At 31.7% G+C, this 20,620-nt stretch overlaps 2 protein-coding genes across 3 annotated transcripts; both read left to right on the forward strand.

Annotated features, from left to right (window-relative positions):
* Window positions 1-3,464: 3,464 nt before the first annotated feature.
* LOC114180853 (ubiquitin fusion degradation protein 1 homolog) lies at window positions 3,465-5,357 on the forward strand. Its single transcript, XM_028067145.1, has 6 exons — window positions 3,465-3,492; window positions 3,580-3,701; window positions 3,799-3,929; window positions 4,033-4,250; window positions 4,956-5,224; window positions 5,268-5,357. Exons 1-6 carry the CDS (start codon window positions 3,465-3,467, stop codon window positions 5,355-5,357), a joined length of 858 nt encoding a protein of 285 aa, XP_027922946.1.
* Window positions 5,358-13,245: 7,888 nt separating this feature from the next.
* Window positions 13,246-20,313, forward strand: LOC114181078 (glutaminyl-peptide cyclotransferase). 2 transcript variants are annotated; one of them, XM_028067411.1, is made up of 11 exons: window positions 13,247-13,624; window positions 14,665-14,721; window positions 15,686-15,721; window positions 16,295-16,359; window positions 17,240-17,303; window positions 17,880-17,997; window positions 18,151-18,248; window positions 18,340-18,410; window positions 18,715-18,742; window positions 18,949-19,003; window positions 20,024-20,313. In XM_028067411.1, exons 1-11 carry the CDS (start codon window positions 13,373-13,375, stop codon window positions 20,137-20,139), a joined length of 960 nt encoding a protein of 319 aa, XP_027923212.1. In that variant the 5' UTR covers window positions 13,247-13,372; the 3' UTR covers window positions 20,140-20,313. The 2 variants fall into 2 exon arrangements, with proteins under 2 accessions (XP_027923213.1, XP_027923212.1); XM_028067412.1 differs by lacking the exon at window positions 18,949-19,003 and having other exon boundaries at window positions 13,246-13,624.
* Window positions 20,314-20,620: the final 307 nt, after the last annotated feature.

Raw genomic sequence — 20,620 nt, forward strand, 5'->3', positions numbered from 1 at the left:
ATCCCAAATATTGAATTAAAAATATAAATACTTTAAAAAAGTTATATTTCAAATTTGTATGGTGCTAAGTGACCTATATATATTATTTTATTTCAATCCAAAATTTACTAATTATTTTATGGCTTTGACACGCTGAATGGGGCCTGAAAGTAAAGTTGTACATTGTGTTCTTGTTTTTTTTTTTCTTTTCCGGTTGAACTAGAATATTAAAAAGGTCCTTTAAGGTTTTCTTAAAGTAAAAAACGATTTCAAACTAAGATTTTTATGCTCAATTTTCAATGGTATAGTTGTTGTAGTCTCGATAAACAAACAATTTTTATTATGGAAATAAATATTTTCTTAATAATAAATAATAAAAATAAATCTAACCTAATTAGCTATCATTATCACGTATGATATTATATATATATATATATATATATATATATATATATATATATATATATATATATATATATATATATATATATATATATATATATATATATATATATATATATATAAATATACTGTTTTCAATATCAGTTTTCTATTTAAAAAATTAAAAATATAATTTATATACTCAAAATTATTATTATTACTTAAGTATTTATTTTAGTTATATTACCATATAAACATATTTATTTTATCTTTTTCACTTAAATTTTAAATAATACATGTGATTGTAAATAATTTTATATATATATATATATTATCATGATACTGATTTACAACTAATTAAATATTTTAATGACGAAAGAGTATTTATTCTGATAAAGATATAAAAATATAAAGATAGAGGATATAAAGATATATATACATTTGCAACTATATAAAGTAGAACACTCAGATCCAAATTTAGTTATAGTTTTGCAAAGCTTCAGTATTTTTTGAGGGACAGCTTCTTCTCAAATTTTCAAGTTTTGGATTTGCGGTTTCGTTTTACTGTTCTCATACTTTCAGGTTCATGTCATGTTCTTAAACTTATAATCGTTTACACTGTTGATTCTTTGAATATGATTACTGGTTATAATGATATTTGTTCTTAAATTACTAATTTTGTTTCTGTGTCATTGATTTGTTTTTTATTTTCACGTTTGTATTTTCTTTAATTGAGTTTTTATTTTGGTAAAAAACACTCAATGTAATTACTTCCACTAAAACAGTGTTATATGTCAAAATTTATGTTTCTCAAATGATAATAGAAGTTATTTTCTATTTTGTAATTCTTTTTATTTTGATTTGGATCGTATTTTTATATGAGACCTAAATTTTGATAAATGATAATTCCAAATTTTGAATGTCACAAACTTAGATTTTGATACGTGATAAGTGATAAATCAAGAGTTTGACTCTAAATTTTGGTTGTAACGATTCTAAATTTTAATACGTGACACTTCTGATATTAATATCAATTTAATGAAATAATATTTTTTTTTTTGTGTTTACATACTCAAAATTTTAATATAAAAGTCAAATTATTAATTAAATATTTTTTTAAAATAAGTTTTTCATATTGAGGATGACATTAGGATCTATGTTTTAAAATAATGAATTGTGGATTAGTTTGTGCTAACTTTTCTATATTATTTCACAGATTATTGGTACAGAGGAAATTCTCACATTCGAAAGACATGGTAAGAATTTATTTTCAGATTAGAAATAAGAATTTCATTAAATACCAAGTCTGGAGAAGAAATTAAAAACATAAACATACATGAAACTTTGAATGGCCATGTGAATGTGTAACCGAGTAGGGTACATAGGTATGAGTTTGAAACAAATATTTACATATAAAATTTAATGTGCATGATTGTAATCAAGTTTTAAATATTTTTTCCAGCTGTATACTGATATTAAATGAGTTAATAGCTATATTGTTAATATTATTATGTTCGATTAGTTTTGATGCAAGGTTTAAACAATAAATATTTAGTTTATTTTTATTATTAAAAACCTTGACTATAAAGCTACTGTAGAAATATTTTTATTTTTATTTTTATGTACAATATAATATTTTATTCTTGTGTGTGAATATATAATAACTAATTTTGTTAATGCCTTTTGTGAATTTTTTGTTGTGTGTTACGCAATTAATTCCTTCATTTTTTTTGTAAATTATAAGTTTTTATTTAATTGTATTATTATTTGTTATTATAGATGTTTTTCATCTGAAATTTTCAACCTAAGAAAATAATTTTTTTTTTCATAAGGGATGTGCTATATATCCTTAGAATGAAAAAAAGAATGATATCCTTTTTGTGAAAAATACGGGAATGGGGTGATTGCGTGTATCTACATCTTTCTATTAAGTGTTTTTTTTTTTCAAAAAATAATATATAATTTTAAATTACTATATAGCAAATATTTACATAATTTTAAATATATATATATATATATATATATATATATATATATATATTAAAGCGCAATCTAAACTGACATACTTATAATTTTAAAATATCTGTAAAACTTTTAATTTTATTTTAGATTATTTAAAAGCAAAAATACAGTTTTTAAAAATAATTTTTTATTTTAATAAAATTTCAAATTCACACACTATATATGTGGTTAAAATATGGGAAATAATTTTATTTATGCATAAATAATTTGACAAAATAACCCACCAATAAAAAATCAAATTTTCTTACTATGGTTAGTTACATAAATATGTACTGTATTTTCCCTTTCCATAAAAAACATTGAACATGCATTTATATTTATCTGTACCGTTAGATTTATCTAAAATTTCAGTATTATAATTTTGTTAACTTTTTTTGTGTGTTTATTTGAAGGATCACGAACCAATAGACACACAAGATTCAGAAGATTTGAATGAACATCAACCAAATAACTCGGATGCAGAAGAACCAAATAACTGGGAATCGAATGAGCAAGAACCAAATAACTGGGAACTGAATCAACAGGAACCAAATGAACCATATAACTGGGATATTGAGCAGGAACCAGTATGGCATGAACAGGAAGCAAATTACAATGAATGGGATGGAACCTTTAATGAAGTTTACCATTGCTACCCGCTTTCTGCCATTGATAAGGTACAAAGAATCAGATATAGTCTATATAATTGAGAATACAAGTGTGAGTCTAAGTTTCACATCGAGTAAAAGTGAGAAAGTTGAACACCATATAAAAGTAAAAATTCATAAATTCATCGTCTCAAGATTTTGGATAAGAATAGTGTCAATCTCTTATGTACCAGACTCAAATTCATCAGTGTTGTATCTTTCCGTAATCCTCTCTCAAAAGACCTGAGAGTTCTTATGTTTCAAATGTTAGCAGAACTAGGTTTTCTGACTTACTTTATTTTTTCCAAACCTAACTGATACTGTTTTTTATGTTCTGCAGTCAAATTTTGAAAATGGTGGTAAAGGTATGTATGCTCACAATTAATTACCCTTAAACTTTTGACATGATAATATGTATGAAAACGTTTCATGTTATTTCTTTTTTCTGCAGTTATCATGCCTCCTTCAGCCCTAATTCTGCTTGGTAAGTTTACTTTTTATGTAAATTTGGTTTAAATGAACACATTGATCCATTCTTCTTCTACTAAACAATAACTTCAAATTATTTCAGCATCTATGGATATAGCTTATCCCATGTTATTTGAGCTGAGAAATCCTTCTGATGGAAAAGTTAGTCATTGTGGAGTGCAAGAATTCACTGCTGATTTGGGTAACATATATATGCCGAAATGGGTATGTCATTTCATTTTCTTCTTGGTTCAACCTTCTTTAATTACTTTGTTTCAAAGATTAATTAAACAGTTATTATATGTTGCTTAATTATTGACAGATGATGGAAAATATGCATCTTGAAGAGGGAGATTCTGTGGAAGTGAGAAGCATAGAACTCAGTAGAGGAACGTATGTGAAGTTGCAGCCTCACACCAAAGATTTCTTCGAAATCTCCAATCCAAGAGTCATGTAAAAATTTCTATCACATTTAGTTTTATAATGTTTAACAAATCTGATAAGGGTGTGTCGATTAACATTTTCTTAATTTCTTTTTTACGTATCATTTGTGCAGCTTGGAAATTTCACTTAGAGACCACTTTTGTTTAACAAGTGGTGACACTATAATGATTGCTTATAACGACAAGCAATATTACATTGACATAGTTGAAACTAAACCTTCTCATGCAGTCACTATAGTTGAAACAGACTGTGAAGTTGATTTTGCCCAACCACTTGATTACGAAGAACCTGAGAAACCGATGCTGTCATCTACTTCATCTGGTAAGGATTGTACTGAAGTTGTGTTTGTAATTGTGATCTTTTTTTCTTAGAGTTTTTTTACATGATTGGGGGCAGATTTGCTCATAAATTACATAAATGGAGAAGTCAGAAAAGCAAAAAGTGAGGTCGTCATATGATATGACGACTTTGGTGATATTGAAAAAGTGAAGTTGTAAGGAGGATTTCTCCTTTTGTAATTTATGTTGAATTGAAGTCGTTGTTAAGCAGTTGACTTCAAGTTTAACTTTAGTATCGTAAAAGTAGTATATAAGATAAAGTTTGAATCTATTTATATGTTCTAAATTGATTTATTTTTGATTAATGTGAGATTTGTAACATATATTTTCACGTTGAGATATATATATATCTCGAGTGTAACTTATATTAGTGGGTGGTCCAATAATGGGTATAACTATATGCATATCAAACACCAATATAGGTTTTAAACTATGACTTTGATACCTTATTAAGAAGTGAATTTTAAACCTAATTCAATCCCACAAAACTAATTTATAAGACGAGGTTTGCATCCACTTGTATATTCTAAATTTACATTAATTGATGTGAGACTTCCAATAATAGTACCAACTATTTCATTTTTTGCTTTTTTATAAATTATAATTTGTGGTCAAATTTACCTGATATAAAAAAAAATAAATTTTTGGACTATATAAAATTCATTTGTAGATTCTGACTGTAATTTTTATGTTTCAGTTGAAGATTCGGCAACGAAGAGTGCCAAAATGACTCCGTTCACTGGTACTGCAAGGCGTTTGGATGACAAACCTTGTACACAATCAGTACAAGAAACATCCTCTTCAACACCAAAGGAGCAACAAACTGAAAATGAAACAAAAAAATCCAACTTTAAAACACGTAAACCTGGAAAGCTTGTGTTTGGGTCAAATTTGAATGTACCTAAAGCATCCACAAAGGTGAGTGTGTTATTATTAGTAATATGTGTTATACCTAAATATTTATTGGTCAATGATGTGATTTATCAAATTTTCAATTTTCTCTTATTAGAACAAGACAACTGAAGAGTCGTATAAGGAGAAGGAGGAACTACCGAAGTTTCAAGCTTTTTCAGGAAAAAAGTACTCGTTGATGGATTGATTTTTATTGCTCTGGCTTTGCTTCAAATGTGTATCATCTTTCATTTTGGTTTTTTTATGTTTCAAGTATATTGTTATTTACATTGTTAATTACATATACGTAGTCATTCTCAAAGCTCTAAAGCTTAATTATTATTGATTTGAGTTATATTGATAATAATAGTAAAAGTTTTTTTTCTTTTCTTTTAATTCTTTTATTTTTTTCAATTTCTTTTCACATTAACATTTCAACTCCAGAGAGCATCTTCTTCAGAACAAAATTTAGTGCACTCCTTTAAAAAATAATAAATCCAACAACTCGTTTTTCATGAAAAAAGGCATTTCAATTACATATAAAAATGAAAAACTAACTACGTTTAATCTATATTTAATATAAAATTTAGGTTTAACTAAATTAATGCTTTAATATTTGATTTGAATTGGTATTTTTGTATTTTTTAGAAAAAAAAAAGACTAAATTGACCTATCTCTAATAATATATTTTTTCTCATTAAACTGACCATCTTATGTTAGACATAATTTACGCATGATACACCCTATTCAGAAGTAAGAGAGAAAATTCATGTCCGATGCTAAGAGGTCACACGTTAATTTTGAGCATTTATCTACAAAAATGTCACTAGTAACTTTTTACGTCTAGTGCATACATATGTTTGACGTAAATTTCGTGACGTAATAAGTTGTTTATGTGTTAGTGATTCTCTTTAAACAAAGGTCAGGTAAAATTTTTTATAGTTGCTATTGATTATTTCATTGAGTGGACATAGGCAAAGCTCCTCACCACTATTATCAGGTACAAAAACTTTTCTTGACAAACATTATGTGTTGGCATGGTCTACCTCATTCCTTTGTAACTAATAATTTTTTTATTGATAAAGGATTTGAGGGATTCCTAACACAACTTGGTATCAAACACCGACTTATTTCTATTGAGCACTCGTAATCCAACGAAAAAGCAGAAGTAGTGAATAAAGTCATCCTTTAAATAAGCTCGATAAAGTGAAAGGGTTATGGATTGAAGAGATTCTAAACATCTTATGGGGATACCATTGTACTCTACAGTCCACAACCCATCACTAGTGCAGAAATCTCATTTTACCTCGCCTTATATGCCTCGGTTGGCCAGGAACCGAAGCATATAATGGTGCGGTGGCATTTTTGCAATTAGAGCCAAGTTTTAGGCCTCGGTTCTCTTAATAACCGGTGCCAAAGAGGGGTATAGGCCCCGGTTCGCTCAAAACCGGTGCCAAAGAGGGGTATAGGCCACGGTCCAGTAGGACCCGAAGCCAAAAAGTGGCTGAAAATCAGGGTATAGGCCTCGGTCCAAGGAGACCCGGTGCCAAAAGGGGGTTAATGGCTTCGGTTCCTCTAACAACCGAAGCCATAGGGTTTATTTAGGGTTTGAAATTCCTGAACCCTTCTTCCTCCCCGCGCCAGCGCCTCCATATAGGGTTCCTCTCTCTGTCGCTCTCTCTCGCGTGGTCTCTCTCTCTCTCTCGCTTTCTTTCGTCACCGACAACGGCGTCAACCGCATCTCCAGCAACAACGACGACCGCATCGCCTTCGCCCTCGACCTCTCCCTCCTCCTCCGCGACCTCCGCAGCGCCGTCGCCATCGCCTCCGAGTACTCCGCCTCCTCCTCCACCGCCACAACCTTCTGCAATCCTGCGTCAGCATCTTGAACCCTCTCAACGTAAAGGTCTAGCTGCTGCTTGGTGGTGCCGGTGAGGGCCTCCGCGGCGGCCATGAGCAGATGGACCAGTCTTAGGCCCTTAGAATCGTCGGCGACAGCTGTTTCTTCATCCTCGTCGTGGGATCTGGTTGTGAGACGAGGGATCCGGTGAAGGCGTCCCAGTTGACGAGGGGGGACCAGTGGTTCCAGTTGCAACCGTAGTCGTCGTCGGAAGAGGGGGTGGTGTGTCGAGAGAAGTGGAGGTTGTGGATTACATCCATGTCTGGGTCCATGTCTATTTCCCTGTTGGAGGTTGGGGAGAAAAGAAGAGAGAATAAAAAGAAAGTGGGTAGATGTATTCTGGTGCCGTCGCGGTTAGGGGACATTGATGATTCTGGTGCAGAAACTGTGCGATAGAAATCCGGTGGTGGGTATGGGACTGGAAAATATTTATCACTTATGGCCTCGGTCGTAACTGACCCGAGGCAGAAAACGGTGTATATGGCACCGGTTTCAAAACAACCGAGGCCAAAATGTGTACCTTTTGGCCTCGCCCCAATATGCCTCGGTTCCAGACCCGAGGCAAAATGTAAAAAATAACCGAGGCAGAAAGCCCTTCCTGTACTGGTGCATGAAACTTCTTTTAGTTGACTTATGGTACAAATGTCATGATCTCAATGGAGCTCGCAGTGTAAGAGAAGAAGCCGCAAAGACAAGAGAAGTACGACATTATAACACATGTGTTAAAGCACGAGTGTTCCAAAAAGGAGATCTCATACAGAGGAAGCTCAAAGAAGCTTGGTAGGATAAGTAAGAAGGAAAGTTGGCACCAAACTAGGACAAACCATACCGAATTTGGGACTCGTTGCAAAATGAAGCATACAAAGTTGAAGAGCTTTCTGTTAGGCTGATTCCAAGAACGTGGAATGCCACGCATTTGAAGATGTATTATAATTGACTGATATTTTATTGATGTGAGGAAATGTGTCTCTTTTTTCTTCACCCATTTTTTTCCTAAGTTGTGTTAATTTGATCAAGGTTTTAACGAGGCATATCAAACATTAACATGAACAAAATTCCTCCTTTGTACATATTATTATATATTGTATGTTTTGAAATCATTGTCCAGAAACCCGAGTCTAAATAAGTGTCCAAAAATGTGACTAAACTTGGGAAAATTGAAGTATGAGCGTAAAAAAATGTGACTATTTGGTAAATTTGAGATTGAGCAAACAAAGATGTGACTGACTTGGTAAATCCAATCACGAGTGTCCAAAATTGTGACTACCCACATAAATTCAGGCTCATCTTAAAAACAATTGAAAATGAAACTTAGTAGATATAAATTACATAGTAGCTCAAATAAGAAAACTACATAGATATAAAAGCCTGAATATTACATAAATGTCAAAAGTTTGAACAAAATCACAAATACGATTAGTTTAAGAAACTTAGTCATCAACTAAGTTTCCATCAATTACATCTTTTTCAATATTAAAACTAGAAATATCTAAGCTAAGAGCAAAGAGTGCAACCCGCTGAATAACTTACTTGAAGCCCTCGGTGTATCCTTACAAATCTTGGGCGACGAAGGTATCATTGTATGTTCAGGTTCGCCTCAACCTTGTCCTTTTTTTCCTTGGCCTTCTTAAGCTCTGTTCTAAGACTTTCCACTAGGTCCTTAACCTCTTTCTTCTTTACCTTCATTGACTTTTCCATGTCGTTGGCCATGCCTTACTCAAATTCTAGATTCTTTATTTGTCCAAGGCATTTAGCAGTTTCTCAATCCTTGGTAGATATTGCTCAACTTGCTCTTTGAGAAGGGTTTTCTCCCTTTCTAAAAGTTTGGCATTGACACTTGTCAATTCTTCATCCTTCTTCTTTAGCTTGGTGTTCTTTGAAAAGGTATCTTCGAAGTGATGAAGGATGGCTAAACTCCTCATTATCGTTACCTCATCAGGTTGAAGGCATCTTGATGCCCCAACAACTTCAAACATTTGTGCGTTGTAGGGCACTGGAAAGTTGGGACCACCAAACCTTGGCACATAACCTCACATGTTGATGTGCAACAGAGAATTGAAGTGTCGTGTAGATGTTGAAACATGGTCAACTCGGGTTAAAGGCCTCTCTTTGCCTTGGTAATTAATGATGCTTGTGGGAAATTAGGGAGGGGGAGCTCTTGGTTTATGCACCCCTTGGATAGGCAAGTTGATACTAATAGGACGAGGTCAACCTTGTTGATCTCCGGAGGAAAGAGATATAATGGTCGATATAGCCATCATAGTGGACAAAGGAATGACAGTGGTGATCACAATCGTCGAATGAGGAACAATTGCTTCAGGTTAAGAACTGGTAGGTGTTGATGAACGTTCGTTGTTCTGTCGATCTTTGCCAATAAAGGAGGAATCTCGGTGTATAGTTAAGGTAAAAGAAAATGTATTTCTCTTTATTAGATTTGAAACACCCCAGTTTGAAAAAGCGGTTGTTTAAACCCTTTATAAGATTGAGTATATATTGTGAAAATAAATCCATATTGGGCACCACTATAAGAAAACCACCCAACTTCTTGGTCGAGTTTGAGTTGGTAAAAATACATAAAGTTATTGGCAGTAGGTGTTATACATAGGTGCTCACATAGGACCTCAAAGGCCTTTAAAATGATCCAACTATTCGGATGAGGTTGGTTGGCTGCTACTCCTATTATGGAAAGTATGTGACATTCAAAAGTAGATAAAGGGAATAAAACATTAAGGTCCTTAAACATATCCTCATATACATAGGCGAAGTCGATTGTATTTGTAACATCCAAAAAAAATATAATAATAATAATATAAATAAATAAAATAAAAGAGATATATTTTTTTTAGAATATTTTATGAAATTATAATTATCTTTTTCATATAATTTATGAATTATTGAGGAAAAATTTAAAATATATCCTAATAAGATTAATTAGATTTTTTTTAAAATCACTTATATATGAAATATATATTTTCAAATTAAACTATAAGATTTTATAATTGGAATTAATATTAAATTATTACCGTATAAGGTAATTCTATTAAAGCAAGAAAAGAAATAGAATAAAAGAGTGATAAGTAGATAACGCGTAAAAGCTATTAAAAATAAGAAAAAATAAAATATGAAAGGATAACGTAACAATAAATGTCATTTTATCATGTTACTGTGAAGAAGAAAAAAAATCTATGAACCAGTAATTGAATTGGAACGTAATGAGCAAAACCAAAGAAAATGAGGTTAAATTTGAACTAATGTAATCATTACAAATAGGAGTATAAATAGGATGAATAGGAAGAGAGAAGAGATATTGAGAATGAAAGAAGAAAAAAAAAGAGCAACAGAAGAAGAAGTTCTGTGTGTGAGAAGGAAGAAAGAGGAAAAAAATAAATAAATACATTTATCATCGAAGTCTTAGTACAACATTGGTATAATTTTCACGATAAATAAGGTAAGGGGATGAGACATCTATCATTTTATCTTTTTACTTTGATTATTCTTTTATCTGTTTATAATTACTTTTATCTTTATATTTACCTTAAGTGAGGTGTCCCTAACCTTATTCTAATTTATATTTAGTTCCCGTTCCTATTTATTTATTTATATTCATCTCCAGTTGTGCACTGGTCCTATTTATTCAATTTATATTTACTCTCATTTACTTATTTATATTTATCTCTAGTTACGTACTGGTCCTTTTATTTATTTTTATTTATTTTAATTATTCATTGATCCTATTTATTTATTTATATAATTATATGATTTAATATTGAAATAAAATTTATGATAAATAAAGATTTGATTATTGTAGTTGGAGGTATGACCTTGGGGATTTAAACGAGTTAGTATTACTCAAGATGAGATGTTCTTGAGTTACTTTGTTGGCCATGAGCTCATTTATCCTGACTAGTTACTACAAAATTAATCAATATCTTTATAAAAATATAATAAAAATCCAGTTTTATGGATTTGGGAGAATTTTCATTTCATTTTATTTTATTATGATATGCTGTTTTTTTTTTTGTGATATTTGTCTCACTTCCCTATTTTATGATTGTGTGTGAAAAACAAAATTTTATAGCATTATCATAGATGGCTACTCCAAACATGCTTAATCCCTTCTTCGCCGACATTGTAGCTGTTTTCCCTGGGAATGCATGGCAAACCAATGCAGTAAACAATTCTGTAACATTTCAGGGAACGAGAAACTCTACCATTATTTTTTTTCTCTGCTCCGAATGCGCCGATTGTCATCGAAGGACAAATCGGAGTTACCTTTTATTTACCCCCAACAGTCCAAGTGAGCCCTATTCATAACCTTTTCCCTCCACCTATTTGAAAGCTAGTATATGAGGGAAAAACTGTAAATAAATAATACTTTTTCCCCTTGTAGTATAGGAAATATAATATGTACTAAACGGTGTAAATATAAGATGCATATAATACTGTAAATATATATATGTGAACATTTTATGTATAATTTTGCCTTTAAATTTTATAAGTATATTATAGGAAATAATAATAATAATTAGAAAAAGAAAAAAAAATTGTCGTCACAGTATTAGGAAGAGATTTTTGGAAGACTTTATCACTTGGATTACAGGCTTCAACTTCTAAGTGTTCAACCATTTCTTTAGAATATATACTAAAACTGAGAACAAAATTGTCTATCGATGAGATGGAAAGGAAGTCAGAAGTATAACTAGCAACCTTCCTATGAACCTAGAAGTACTCGAGATCATTAATGAGTGGGATTTTTGCCTTTTTCCCCTTCTTAGGAGGTTTTTCAGGGACTTTGGAAGATTTTCCAACTTTACATTTTCCTGTCCCACTCTAGTTAGAAAGGACAGGAGAAAGATGAGATATAGATTCATCTATAGAACCTTCTTAAAGAATGGAGTCAATGCGACTCAAAGACGCATAATCTCTGATGGCAATGGCCTCTAGGTTAACCAGGGACGCTACTCATCATAGGAATGAAAAATAGAATAGGAAGACATGAGACTGTACCTAAAAGTAGGGAAGCGAATGGAGGAGGAAGAAAACCTTCAAATGAACGTGAGGAAGAATGAAATGGATAACTTCAATGCAAAGGAGAAATGCAAATGAAGTGGTTGAAATGATAAAAGAAAAATATAAGGCAGGATAATAAAACGTTTGAGGGAGGGGGAGGAAAGTCACTTCATAAATGACGGCAAGGGGAGTCTAAGCATTTTGTCTTCTCGAAATTCAAAAACTTTCAATCATAGTGTGTCACATGTCAAAAAAGTAAGTGAGAAGACGTTTGTTAGAAACCCTAAAAAAGTTATCACAATTATAAAAACCCCTTATTGATGAGGACAAAGACATTAAATACTTTTAAATGATCGATCATGTGTCCAATAAAATATTGGGTCAATCTAGTGCTCAACCATGTGCCAACAACAACATATAAACGCGTTCATTTAATAAAAACAATATATAAACTGAGTACACACAAATATTCGCACACAATATCTCTTAATGACTTGAACATCGAAAGTCTTTACATGTGAAGTTTTTGTAATGATTTGAAGCTCAATCATACGTCAACAATCATGTTATCATGTTAGTTCATCTCGAAGATTATTCCACTAAATCCAATAAAAACACTTTTATATCATGACAACAAAATTATATTTTAAAAAGTACAAATCATAATTATGAAGTTGAAAACTCCATATTCAACTATCGAGAAAAATGCACATGTAATGTTAATTTAGGACCACTTAAAATTGATCAAAAAATAGTTTATTAATTGTATTTAAGGTTGTCATTAATACACGTGAAAAATAATGTAAATATCTACTTATTATCCATCAATCTAATATACAATTAAGTAAACGGAGAAGTAGTGTCGATAATCGATTCAAAGATTTTGAAAATGACAAAAATGCAGAAAATTCGAGTTAAAAATAAAAGTTCACCTATTTCTTCAATGTATTTTAACATTGAAGAAATTCTTCTTCAATAATAAAGAAGGAAAACAGTGAAAGAAAAAGATGAAGAAACATCATGTCATATACTACTATGTTTTTTGTGATTTTTAAGCATACCTTATTTTCCGATCTTCATTTTTAAGAGCAAAAAGTAAAATAATAATATAAAATATATATAAATTATAAATAATTAAATAAAATCAATATATGACCAATCTGATTTAAGGTAACCCTGTCACTGTCCTTTGTTCTTACAACCCCAATACAGACAGAGAAACTACTGGCGCATGTTAGAACCATCGCTGACCTGCCACGACCACCCCTGTTATCGTGCGCTGTCTCTCTCTTCCATGAGGAGCCATTGCTTCCATGGGAAACAAATCGCTGAAGCGGAGACTCCGTGAGTCGCAGAACCCTCCCATGGCCGCCGCGGTTCCTTCGCGGCGCAAGCCTCGGTCCTACGTCGCACGCTCCGTGCTTCTCTCCGCTCTCCTCATTGTCTCCGTCATCGCTCTCTTGGTCCTTTCGTCGAACAATTGGCGCGCGTTCCAAAGCGGGCCTTCCTATGAAACGGTCACTGTCGTCAACGTGTTCCCTCATGATCCAGAGGCCTTCACTCAGGTAAACCTTTTTCTTTCGTTGTTTGAGTTTGTTTACAATTTGATGACTTGTGTGTTTGTCTACACAGATTAGTTCTTTGATAGATGAACTTGATACTCTAATCTGATGACTTTGGTTTTGGTGCATTTTCTGTGTAAAAATTGGTGTACTGTTTAATTAATTAGAACTTACGATCAAGGTTTTGAAAACAGTCCGCTACTGTTAGGATTGAATTGCAATGCATGGGACTTGAGTTCCACATTGGAAATTTAAGATTCTGGTGTGGGGTTTATTAGGCCTTCGGTTCTCCGACTACAACAACTACTTGTACCGGACTTGAATGCATTTGTCTGTAATACTTGGCAATATCAAGAAATGTGGGTGGCTAAACCTTGCTTTATATATATATATATATATATATATATATATATATATATATATATATATATATATACACTGCACAGTTACATAAGTCAACAATTTTGGATGACCGTGTAAAGATCATACTGTGTTTTCTTCTGTAGTTTTATTTTCAAGTAGTTATTTCTCAGACAGCTAGCTCATTTGGAGAGTGAATGCATTGAGAAATCTAGGAATTTTAGTTGGGAAAAGTAAGAGATTTGTTGGAAATAATTAGCCCTTGGTTAAATATCTTATTATTCAAACCATGTATTTATTCTGTCAAGAATGTTTACAGAAAAGAAGCTGTCACAAGGACTCTTGAAGGGATATTTTAACATAAGGTCCTTAAAGGTATACTTTTAAGTATAGTGGATTTTAGTTAATTTCAAAGAAACTGTTGGCTTCCGCACGAAACGAAGATAAGAAATGATATAAAAGAAAGACTGAATTTAATGTTGGACAAGAACTTTCTTGGATGCTCTAGCATATGGAGCACATTGTCTTCCTTGTAAAAACGAATATTGAGCCTTATGCTAAGGAGACATTTTGTGAAATTATTAGTTGAAGTGCACATTGCTTTGTTAATGAAATGGAAGATGTTGATTTGAGTATTATTTGTTTTGTCACTCAAAAATGGCTGTCTCATGTTATGATTTCAGGGCCTTGTTTACGATGGAAATGACACCTTATTTGAGTCAACTGGTCTTTATGGGAGGGTAATATTACTCATCTTTCCCTACATTTTCTTTTTCTTTCTCTCTGTTTTCTTAAATGACCTTTTCTAGTTAGATTTTTGCCTCACTCTTTTCCTTTTTACATTTTCAGTGGGATAAGAAATTCTGTATTTTTTTATTGTAAATCTCTCACCAGCCATCATTTACCTCAATTCACTCAAAAAATGGTTATATAATTTATTTGAGGGTTAATCTTAGGGCACTGCTGTAGGTTGCTACCTTGTGACCTGGTGGTAATGGGTTTCCGCAAAATAAACTTCTTGGTGTTGGGTGACTTCGCACATCTGGTCCTCCCCATACCCAGCAATGATAGGAGACTTGTGCTCTGGGACACCCTTTAATGATCATAGGATTTGGTTTGGAATGGATAATATTATTGTAAAATTGAGCGACTGACCTTTCTGTGTGTATATTAGTTAGGTTAGTGAACTAGAGTAGAGTCTCTATGTTGCCTTTTTTATTTACTCATCTGTCTTCAGATACTGATAAAATAATAAGGACTCTTTACTCTGGATGTTTGCTCATGCGAGTCTTATTTTTGGTTACTCATTCTCCTGGTAGTGTAAACACATATTTGATATTTCTCATTTATAAACCATCTGGAAATTCATATCTCCCCTGGGATTAAATGACTCAAAAAACCCTTTGTCTGGACCCTTACACTCTTAACACGATTAACACTAATGACTCTTTACTGAAGTACAGACCTCTCAGTGGTTGTTGGTGTTCCCAGCATTAGAACTCCAGATAATAGTAATAGTAGTACAGTACAATTGCCATCTATTGGATACGACCAACATTTTTTCAAGTTCTATTTATCCTAAAATTTATCATGATTTGGTTTATTTTCTAATTACATTCTAATCTTTGTTTTCTATGCCTACAACTAATATAGCTTTTACTGTGAAATATTGCATTTTAACATTTTAATTATTTCTTGTTTCAGTCCTCTGTCCGCAAAGTTTCCCTTCACACTGGGAAGGTACAGATTGATCCATTTCTTGAACTCTGATGTACCTGTTCCAATGCCTTGTTCATTTGGCTTTCCAATTACTCTACAATTGTATGGATAACAACTGGTAGAAAACAGGCTATGCAGCTGGTGTAGTATGAGACAAGTTCTTATGTGTGTCTTCTTGTAGTTTGGGTCGAGATACAGTTTCTCTGACAAGAAATATTGGACATGAAAAGAAGGATAAACATGTACTCTTGTAACTTACCTGTTGGTTTGGATGTACATGTTATGTGGATAAGGTACATTTGTATAGGTCAGAGGGATTATCTAAACTAATACAAATATGTGCATGAGTTGGCTTCAGAGTAGATGACTATAATTGTGCATCAAGGATTTAGAAACTATAGTGTGCTTCTGACATAAAACACAAAAATTATGGTGATAATTGATATTTGCCTTTCTGATGAAAAAAGGATATTTGACTTATTGATCATGGTAAAATATTTGTTTTTGATATCAATGTAGCATACTCATTATGTTTTATAAGTGTTGGACACTATCGAAATTATTCTAAATTTTGTAGACTCATTATTTTTGCAGGTTGAGGACATACAGAAGATGGATAGTTCTATATTTGGTGAAGGTTTAACTCTCCTCAATAATAGGTGGAAAGGAAAATCCTGTTGCATTTTACTTTGTTTTTTAGTTGTGCTGATAGATTAGCTAACTTTGGAGTTGATACTAGGCAGGATTTTTTGGGTGGGACATGACACTGAGTATTATTGGTGCTGAATGCTTTTAGGAATCAATTTGAGCTTCCTTTTTTTTCAGATTCTCCTAGAGGAGAATTCCATGAGTTTTGGTTGATGTCCCCTCATGATTTGTTTGTATGTATCTTTCTTTTCTTTTCTTTTTTATTTCAGGTCCAGCTGTATTATTATTGGACTTTGGTATTTCCACTTTTGTTGAGATGCCATTATTCATGTTATACATGCCAGTCATATAATGATTCTATATATATATATATATACATATATATATATATATATGTATATATATATATATATGTATATATATATATATATATGTATATATATATATATATGTATATATATATATATATGTATGTATATATATATATATATATATATATGTATGTATATACACATTTATAATGATTCTGTTGCCAATGAGTTATAGGAGGTGGAAAAGAAGAGGGGGAAAATGTCCGCATATTTTATGAAGTGTTTCTTGAATATAATATTGTCTCGTGGTTTCCTTTAAAGATAGGACTTTGTGATGCTTCTTAAGCGCCATGTATTTTTGTGATAGACATGAAAACTGCATAGTGACTACCAAGTTTTCTTATTTCTGCTACGTTGCAATTTTTCTCATTGCTTCTGGATGTCGTAGAGGATGTTTACTTCGATTATATCTTAACAAAATTTTATTTTTTTGGTTGTGGTTAAGACATTAAGTTATATTCACTCTGACATTTGGTGTTTGGATTGATTGTAATTTATTTATTTGTTGCACTTTTTGTAGGCTGTTCCAAGTAACTTGGTTGCAGAAAGCTGGTTTCATTTACGACCCAAAAACTTTAAGCAAAGTTTGTTGCTTCACCTTCCCCCTCTTGTAATCCTTTGTCTTGGTCTGCTTGTCTGAATCATTCTCTGTTTTTATTCTACTAGACTCTGGAAGAAAATGACTGCATTATCAAACTATAGGAGATTTGCAATCATTTTTTTTTATTCTGCATTACTTTATAAATATTTCGCCTGAAAGTTTATACTGTATAACCTCACATACCATTTCCATTTTAAATGTATCTATCTTAAACTGATTTGCTTCTTGGCAGCTACAATGTGAAATTTTATTAACATTTATGCTAGAAGTAATGTATGTGATTGCATGGTTATAGAAGTGATTTTAGCTTACTATATCTGAGGTAGACATGTATGTTATAACTTGGTGGGTAAGTATCGTTAAAAAGTCAAATGTCATACAAGCTGGTTGGGTTTAATCTAAACAGTATTATACTGAGTTGGTGTTGTGAATATCAATCTTGTTTTTGTTGTTTCAAATTTTTTCCTGAGATGCTACCATCAGTGATGGACGAATGCCCCAAATTTCCTGTTAACATAGCTAGCCAGATTAAAATAGCATATTTTTACAATTTCTGTAGATAGGGACATTTAATCATGATATGAAGGATGGTTGGGGTCTGGCAACTGATGGAAAAGTCTTGTTTGGAAGTGATGGCAGTTCAACATTGTATCAAATTGATCCTCAAACGTTTAAAGGTTTGTCCGTTCAATAAAGTTATATTCCTTTCCTTTCACCAATTAAGTGCATAGCCCCTTTCTCAAACTGTTTTTTGTTCATCTTTCAAACTTGACAATACTTTTTGTTTGCTATGCATTTTCATGGAACTTACATTGCCCTCTTTGTTGTAGCTTTATCAAAACAAGTTGTCCACTATAAGAGTCATGAAGTACACAATCTCAATGAATTGGAATACATTAATGGTGAAATTTGGGCAAATGTTTTTATGGTATATCTTTGTGTAATCCATCAAGATGTCTATGGCCCAAGATTATATGTTAGGCCTAATGGTTTGAAGTTGACACTTCTTTTTTGTGTAGACTGACTGCATTGCGAGAATCTCTCCCAATGATGGCAGTGTTCTTGGATGGGTTCTTCTCCAAAATTTAAGGTGTCTTTTTCTTTCTCAGTTGAAAAATAATTTTAGTGCTATTGTCTATGTTAATAATATAATTTGTGAATTAAATCCGAAGGTGGTTCTCAAAGATTAGTTGACGTCAAATTGGTTCTCAATGATACTTCATTTCATGACATCAAATTGGTGCTACTAATTGGTTAACTTTTGCATTATTTTGATGCCAAAGTTATTATCCGAGGGCCATTGATTAATAATCTTTTTGAGAAGCAAACTGATAGTGTACTCTAGTATCTTTGTCCACTTGCATGAAGTTACATTTAGTCTATATCATGTGCAGGAAAGGACTTATTGAAGCTGGAAATAATGTAAGGAGCCTGTACCTTTTGATATCAGGAGATAATATTTTTGTCCTGTTATTCAGTGCATATATATGTGACATTTTTATACCTCAGCTATGATTTAAGAACAGAAAAAAAAACCCTCATTAAACTGCTAATCTTCTTTAATTTCTCTTTCGGGATTATAGCCATTAGAAGTAGCTGTTGCACTAATGTTATCTTTTATATTTTAGAATATTGATGTTTTGAATGGGATAGCATGGGACGGTGAACAAAAACGTATTTTTGGTAAGTTCTGGTCTTATTAATTAAATTATCAATTTGAAATTTGTCATTCCTGCATATTATTTCCATTTCAACCCAAATGAAACTTTTTTTTTCTTTTTAAATACTAGTACTATCAAGCATGGCATATGATGCAAAGGAAGTGATTTTACCGTAAAATCCACCTGTTAGTAGTGTGTTTGGATTTCAACTAGAAAAGGCTCAAACCATGGTTTTGTAGTTATCTTTTATTAACTCAGAGATGCTAACTACACGTTTTTAAATTCACATATTTTGTTATCAGCTGAAAGGGTTTTAATCCCTCTAATTTCTTGTCTGTTTTCACACACATTCTTTTTGTTATTAGTTGAAAGGGTATAATATATTCTTTGTTTCTCTAAAATATTTAAAGTTCAGATTTAGTCCTTCTAAATTCTCGTCTCTTTTTTCCTTCTTATTTTGAAATGCAACAGTTTTAGTTTTCCAAAATTTATCTAAATATTTTTTTTCTCCTATATAAAGTGTAATGTAAACTACTTAAAGGACTAAAAATGATATTTCAAAATTAGAGGAACTAAGAATGAATACAATTTTTAGAAGAACTAAAACTGAACTATAACTATTTATCCTAGTTAAAAGTGATATATTTTATAAAGTGTTATCTAAACCACTTAGAAGATGACAAGTTTTTATGCTAAAATTAATATAAAATACTCATTCCAAAGTAATAAGAATATCAAATTTCGTATTGTGATATGACTCTCAACACTCTTATGTTTTTATCTCGGCATTTTATATCTAATTATAGATAAATTATTTGTTCATTACATTGTGTATTTTTTTTCCTTTAGATTTTTTAATGACAATATCTTCTCCATTAAATTTAAATAAATAATTTACCATTTTATATTTGTGCTTATTTTAATAGGTCAAATGGTAAGAGTTGTCTAGTATGCATCAATCAATGAAAGTTAATGTTTTTGCCTCTTCCCTTTTTTCCATTTACAACTCAAATAAAGTTATGTAACACGTCTTTGCTTGCAGTGACTGGAAAACTGTGGCCAAAGCTGTATGAAATAAAGGTTTCTCCAGTAAAGAAACCAATTGAAGAAGGGATCATTGAGCAGCTTTGCTTGCGTAGGCCATTTAAATTTCCATGATTGATTTTAGCTGTTTCTGCTCTACTTTCTGAAATATATCTGGGAGAATGCGCCAGCTGAAATATATTATGACATTATCATTTTCAATTCAGTTGGAAGAAAATGTGCCTCCTTCATTTACCTTTATAGTATATTTTTTAGTTCAGATTTTCTAATAGATTTTGTTGTACTGTACTCTGTTTAGTCTTCAAAATACATAAATAGTAGTTTTTTTTTTTTTTTAAAAACATCAAAATCAATGTTTATCAATATGTTTTGAATATACAACAGAGAACAAAATAGAGAAATTCAGTAGAGAATCTAAATTTATCATTTTTCTGTAGGAACAATCCAATAGTAAATTCAAATTCATATTTCTTCTTATAAATAATCCATCTGAGAATTCAAATTCATACGTAGGAATAATACGTAGGAATAGGTAAAGAATTCTAGTTTAGTAGTACAATATGGGAGAAGTCAATCGTATGATACGGTTGGTTCT

This window comes from Vigna unguiculata, chromosome 4 (assembly GCF_004118075.2).
Source record: "Vigna unguiculata cultivar IT97K-499-35 chromosome 4, ASM411807v1, whole genome shotgun sequence".
Classification (NCBI taxonomy): domain Eukaryota; kingdom Viridiplantae; phylum Streptophyta; class Magnoliopsida; order Fabales; family Fabaceae; genus Vigna; species Vigna unguiculata.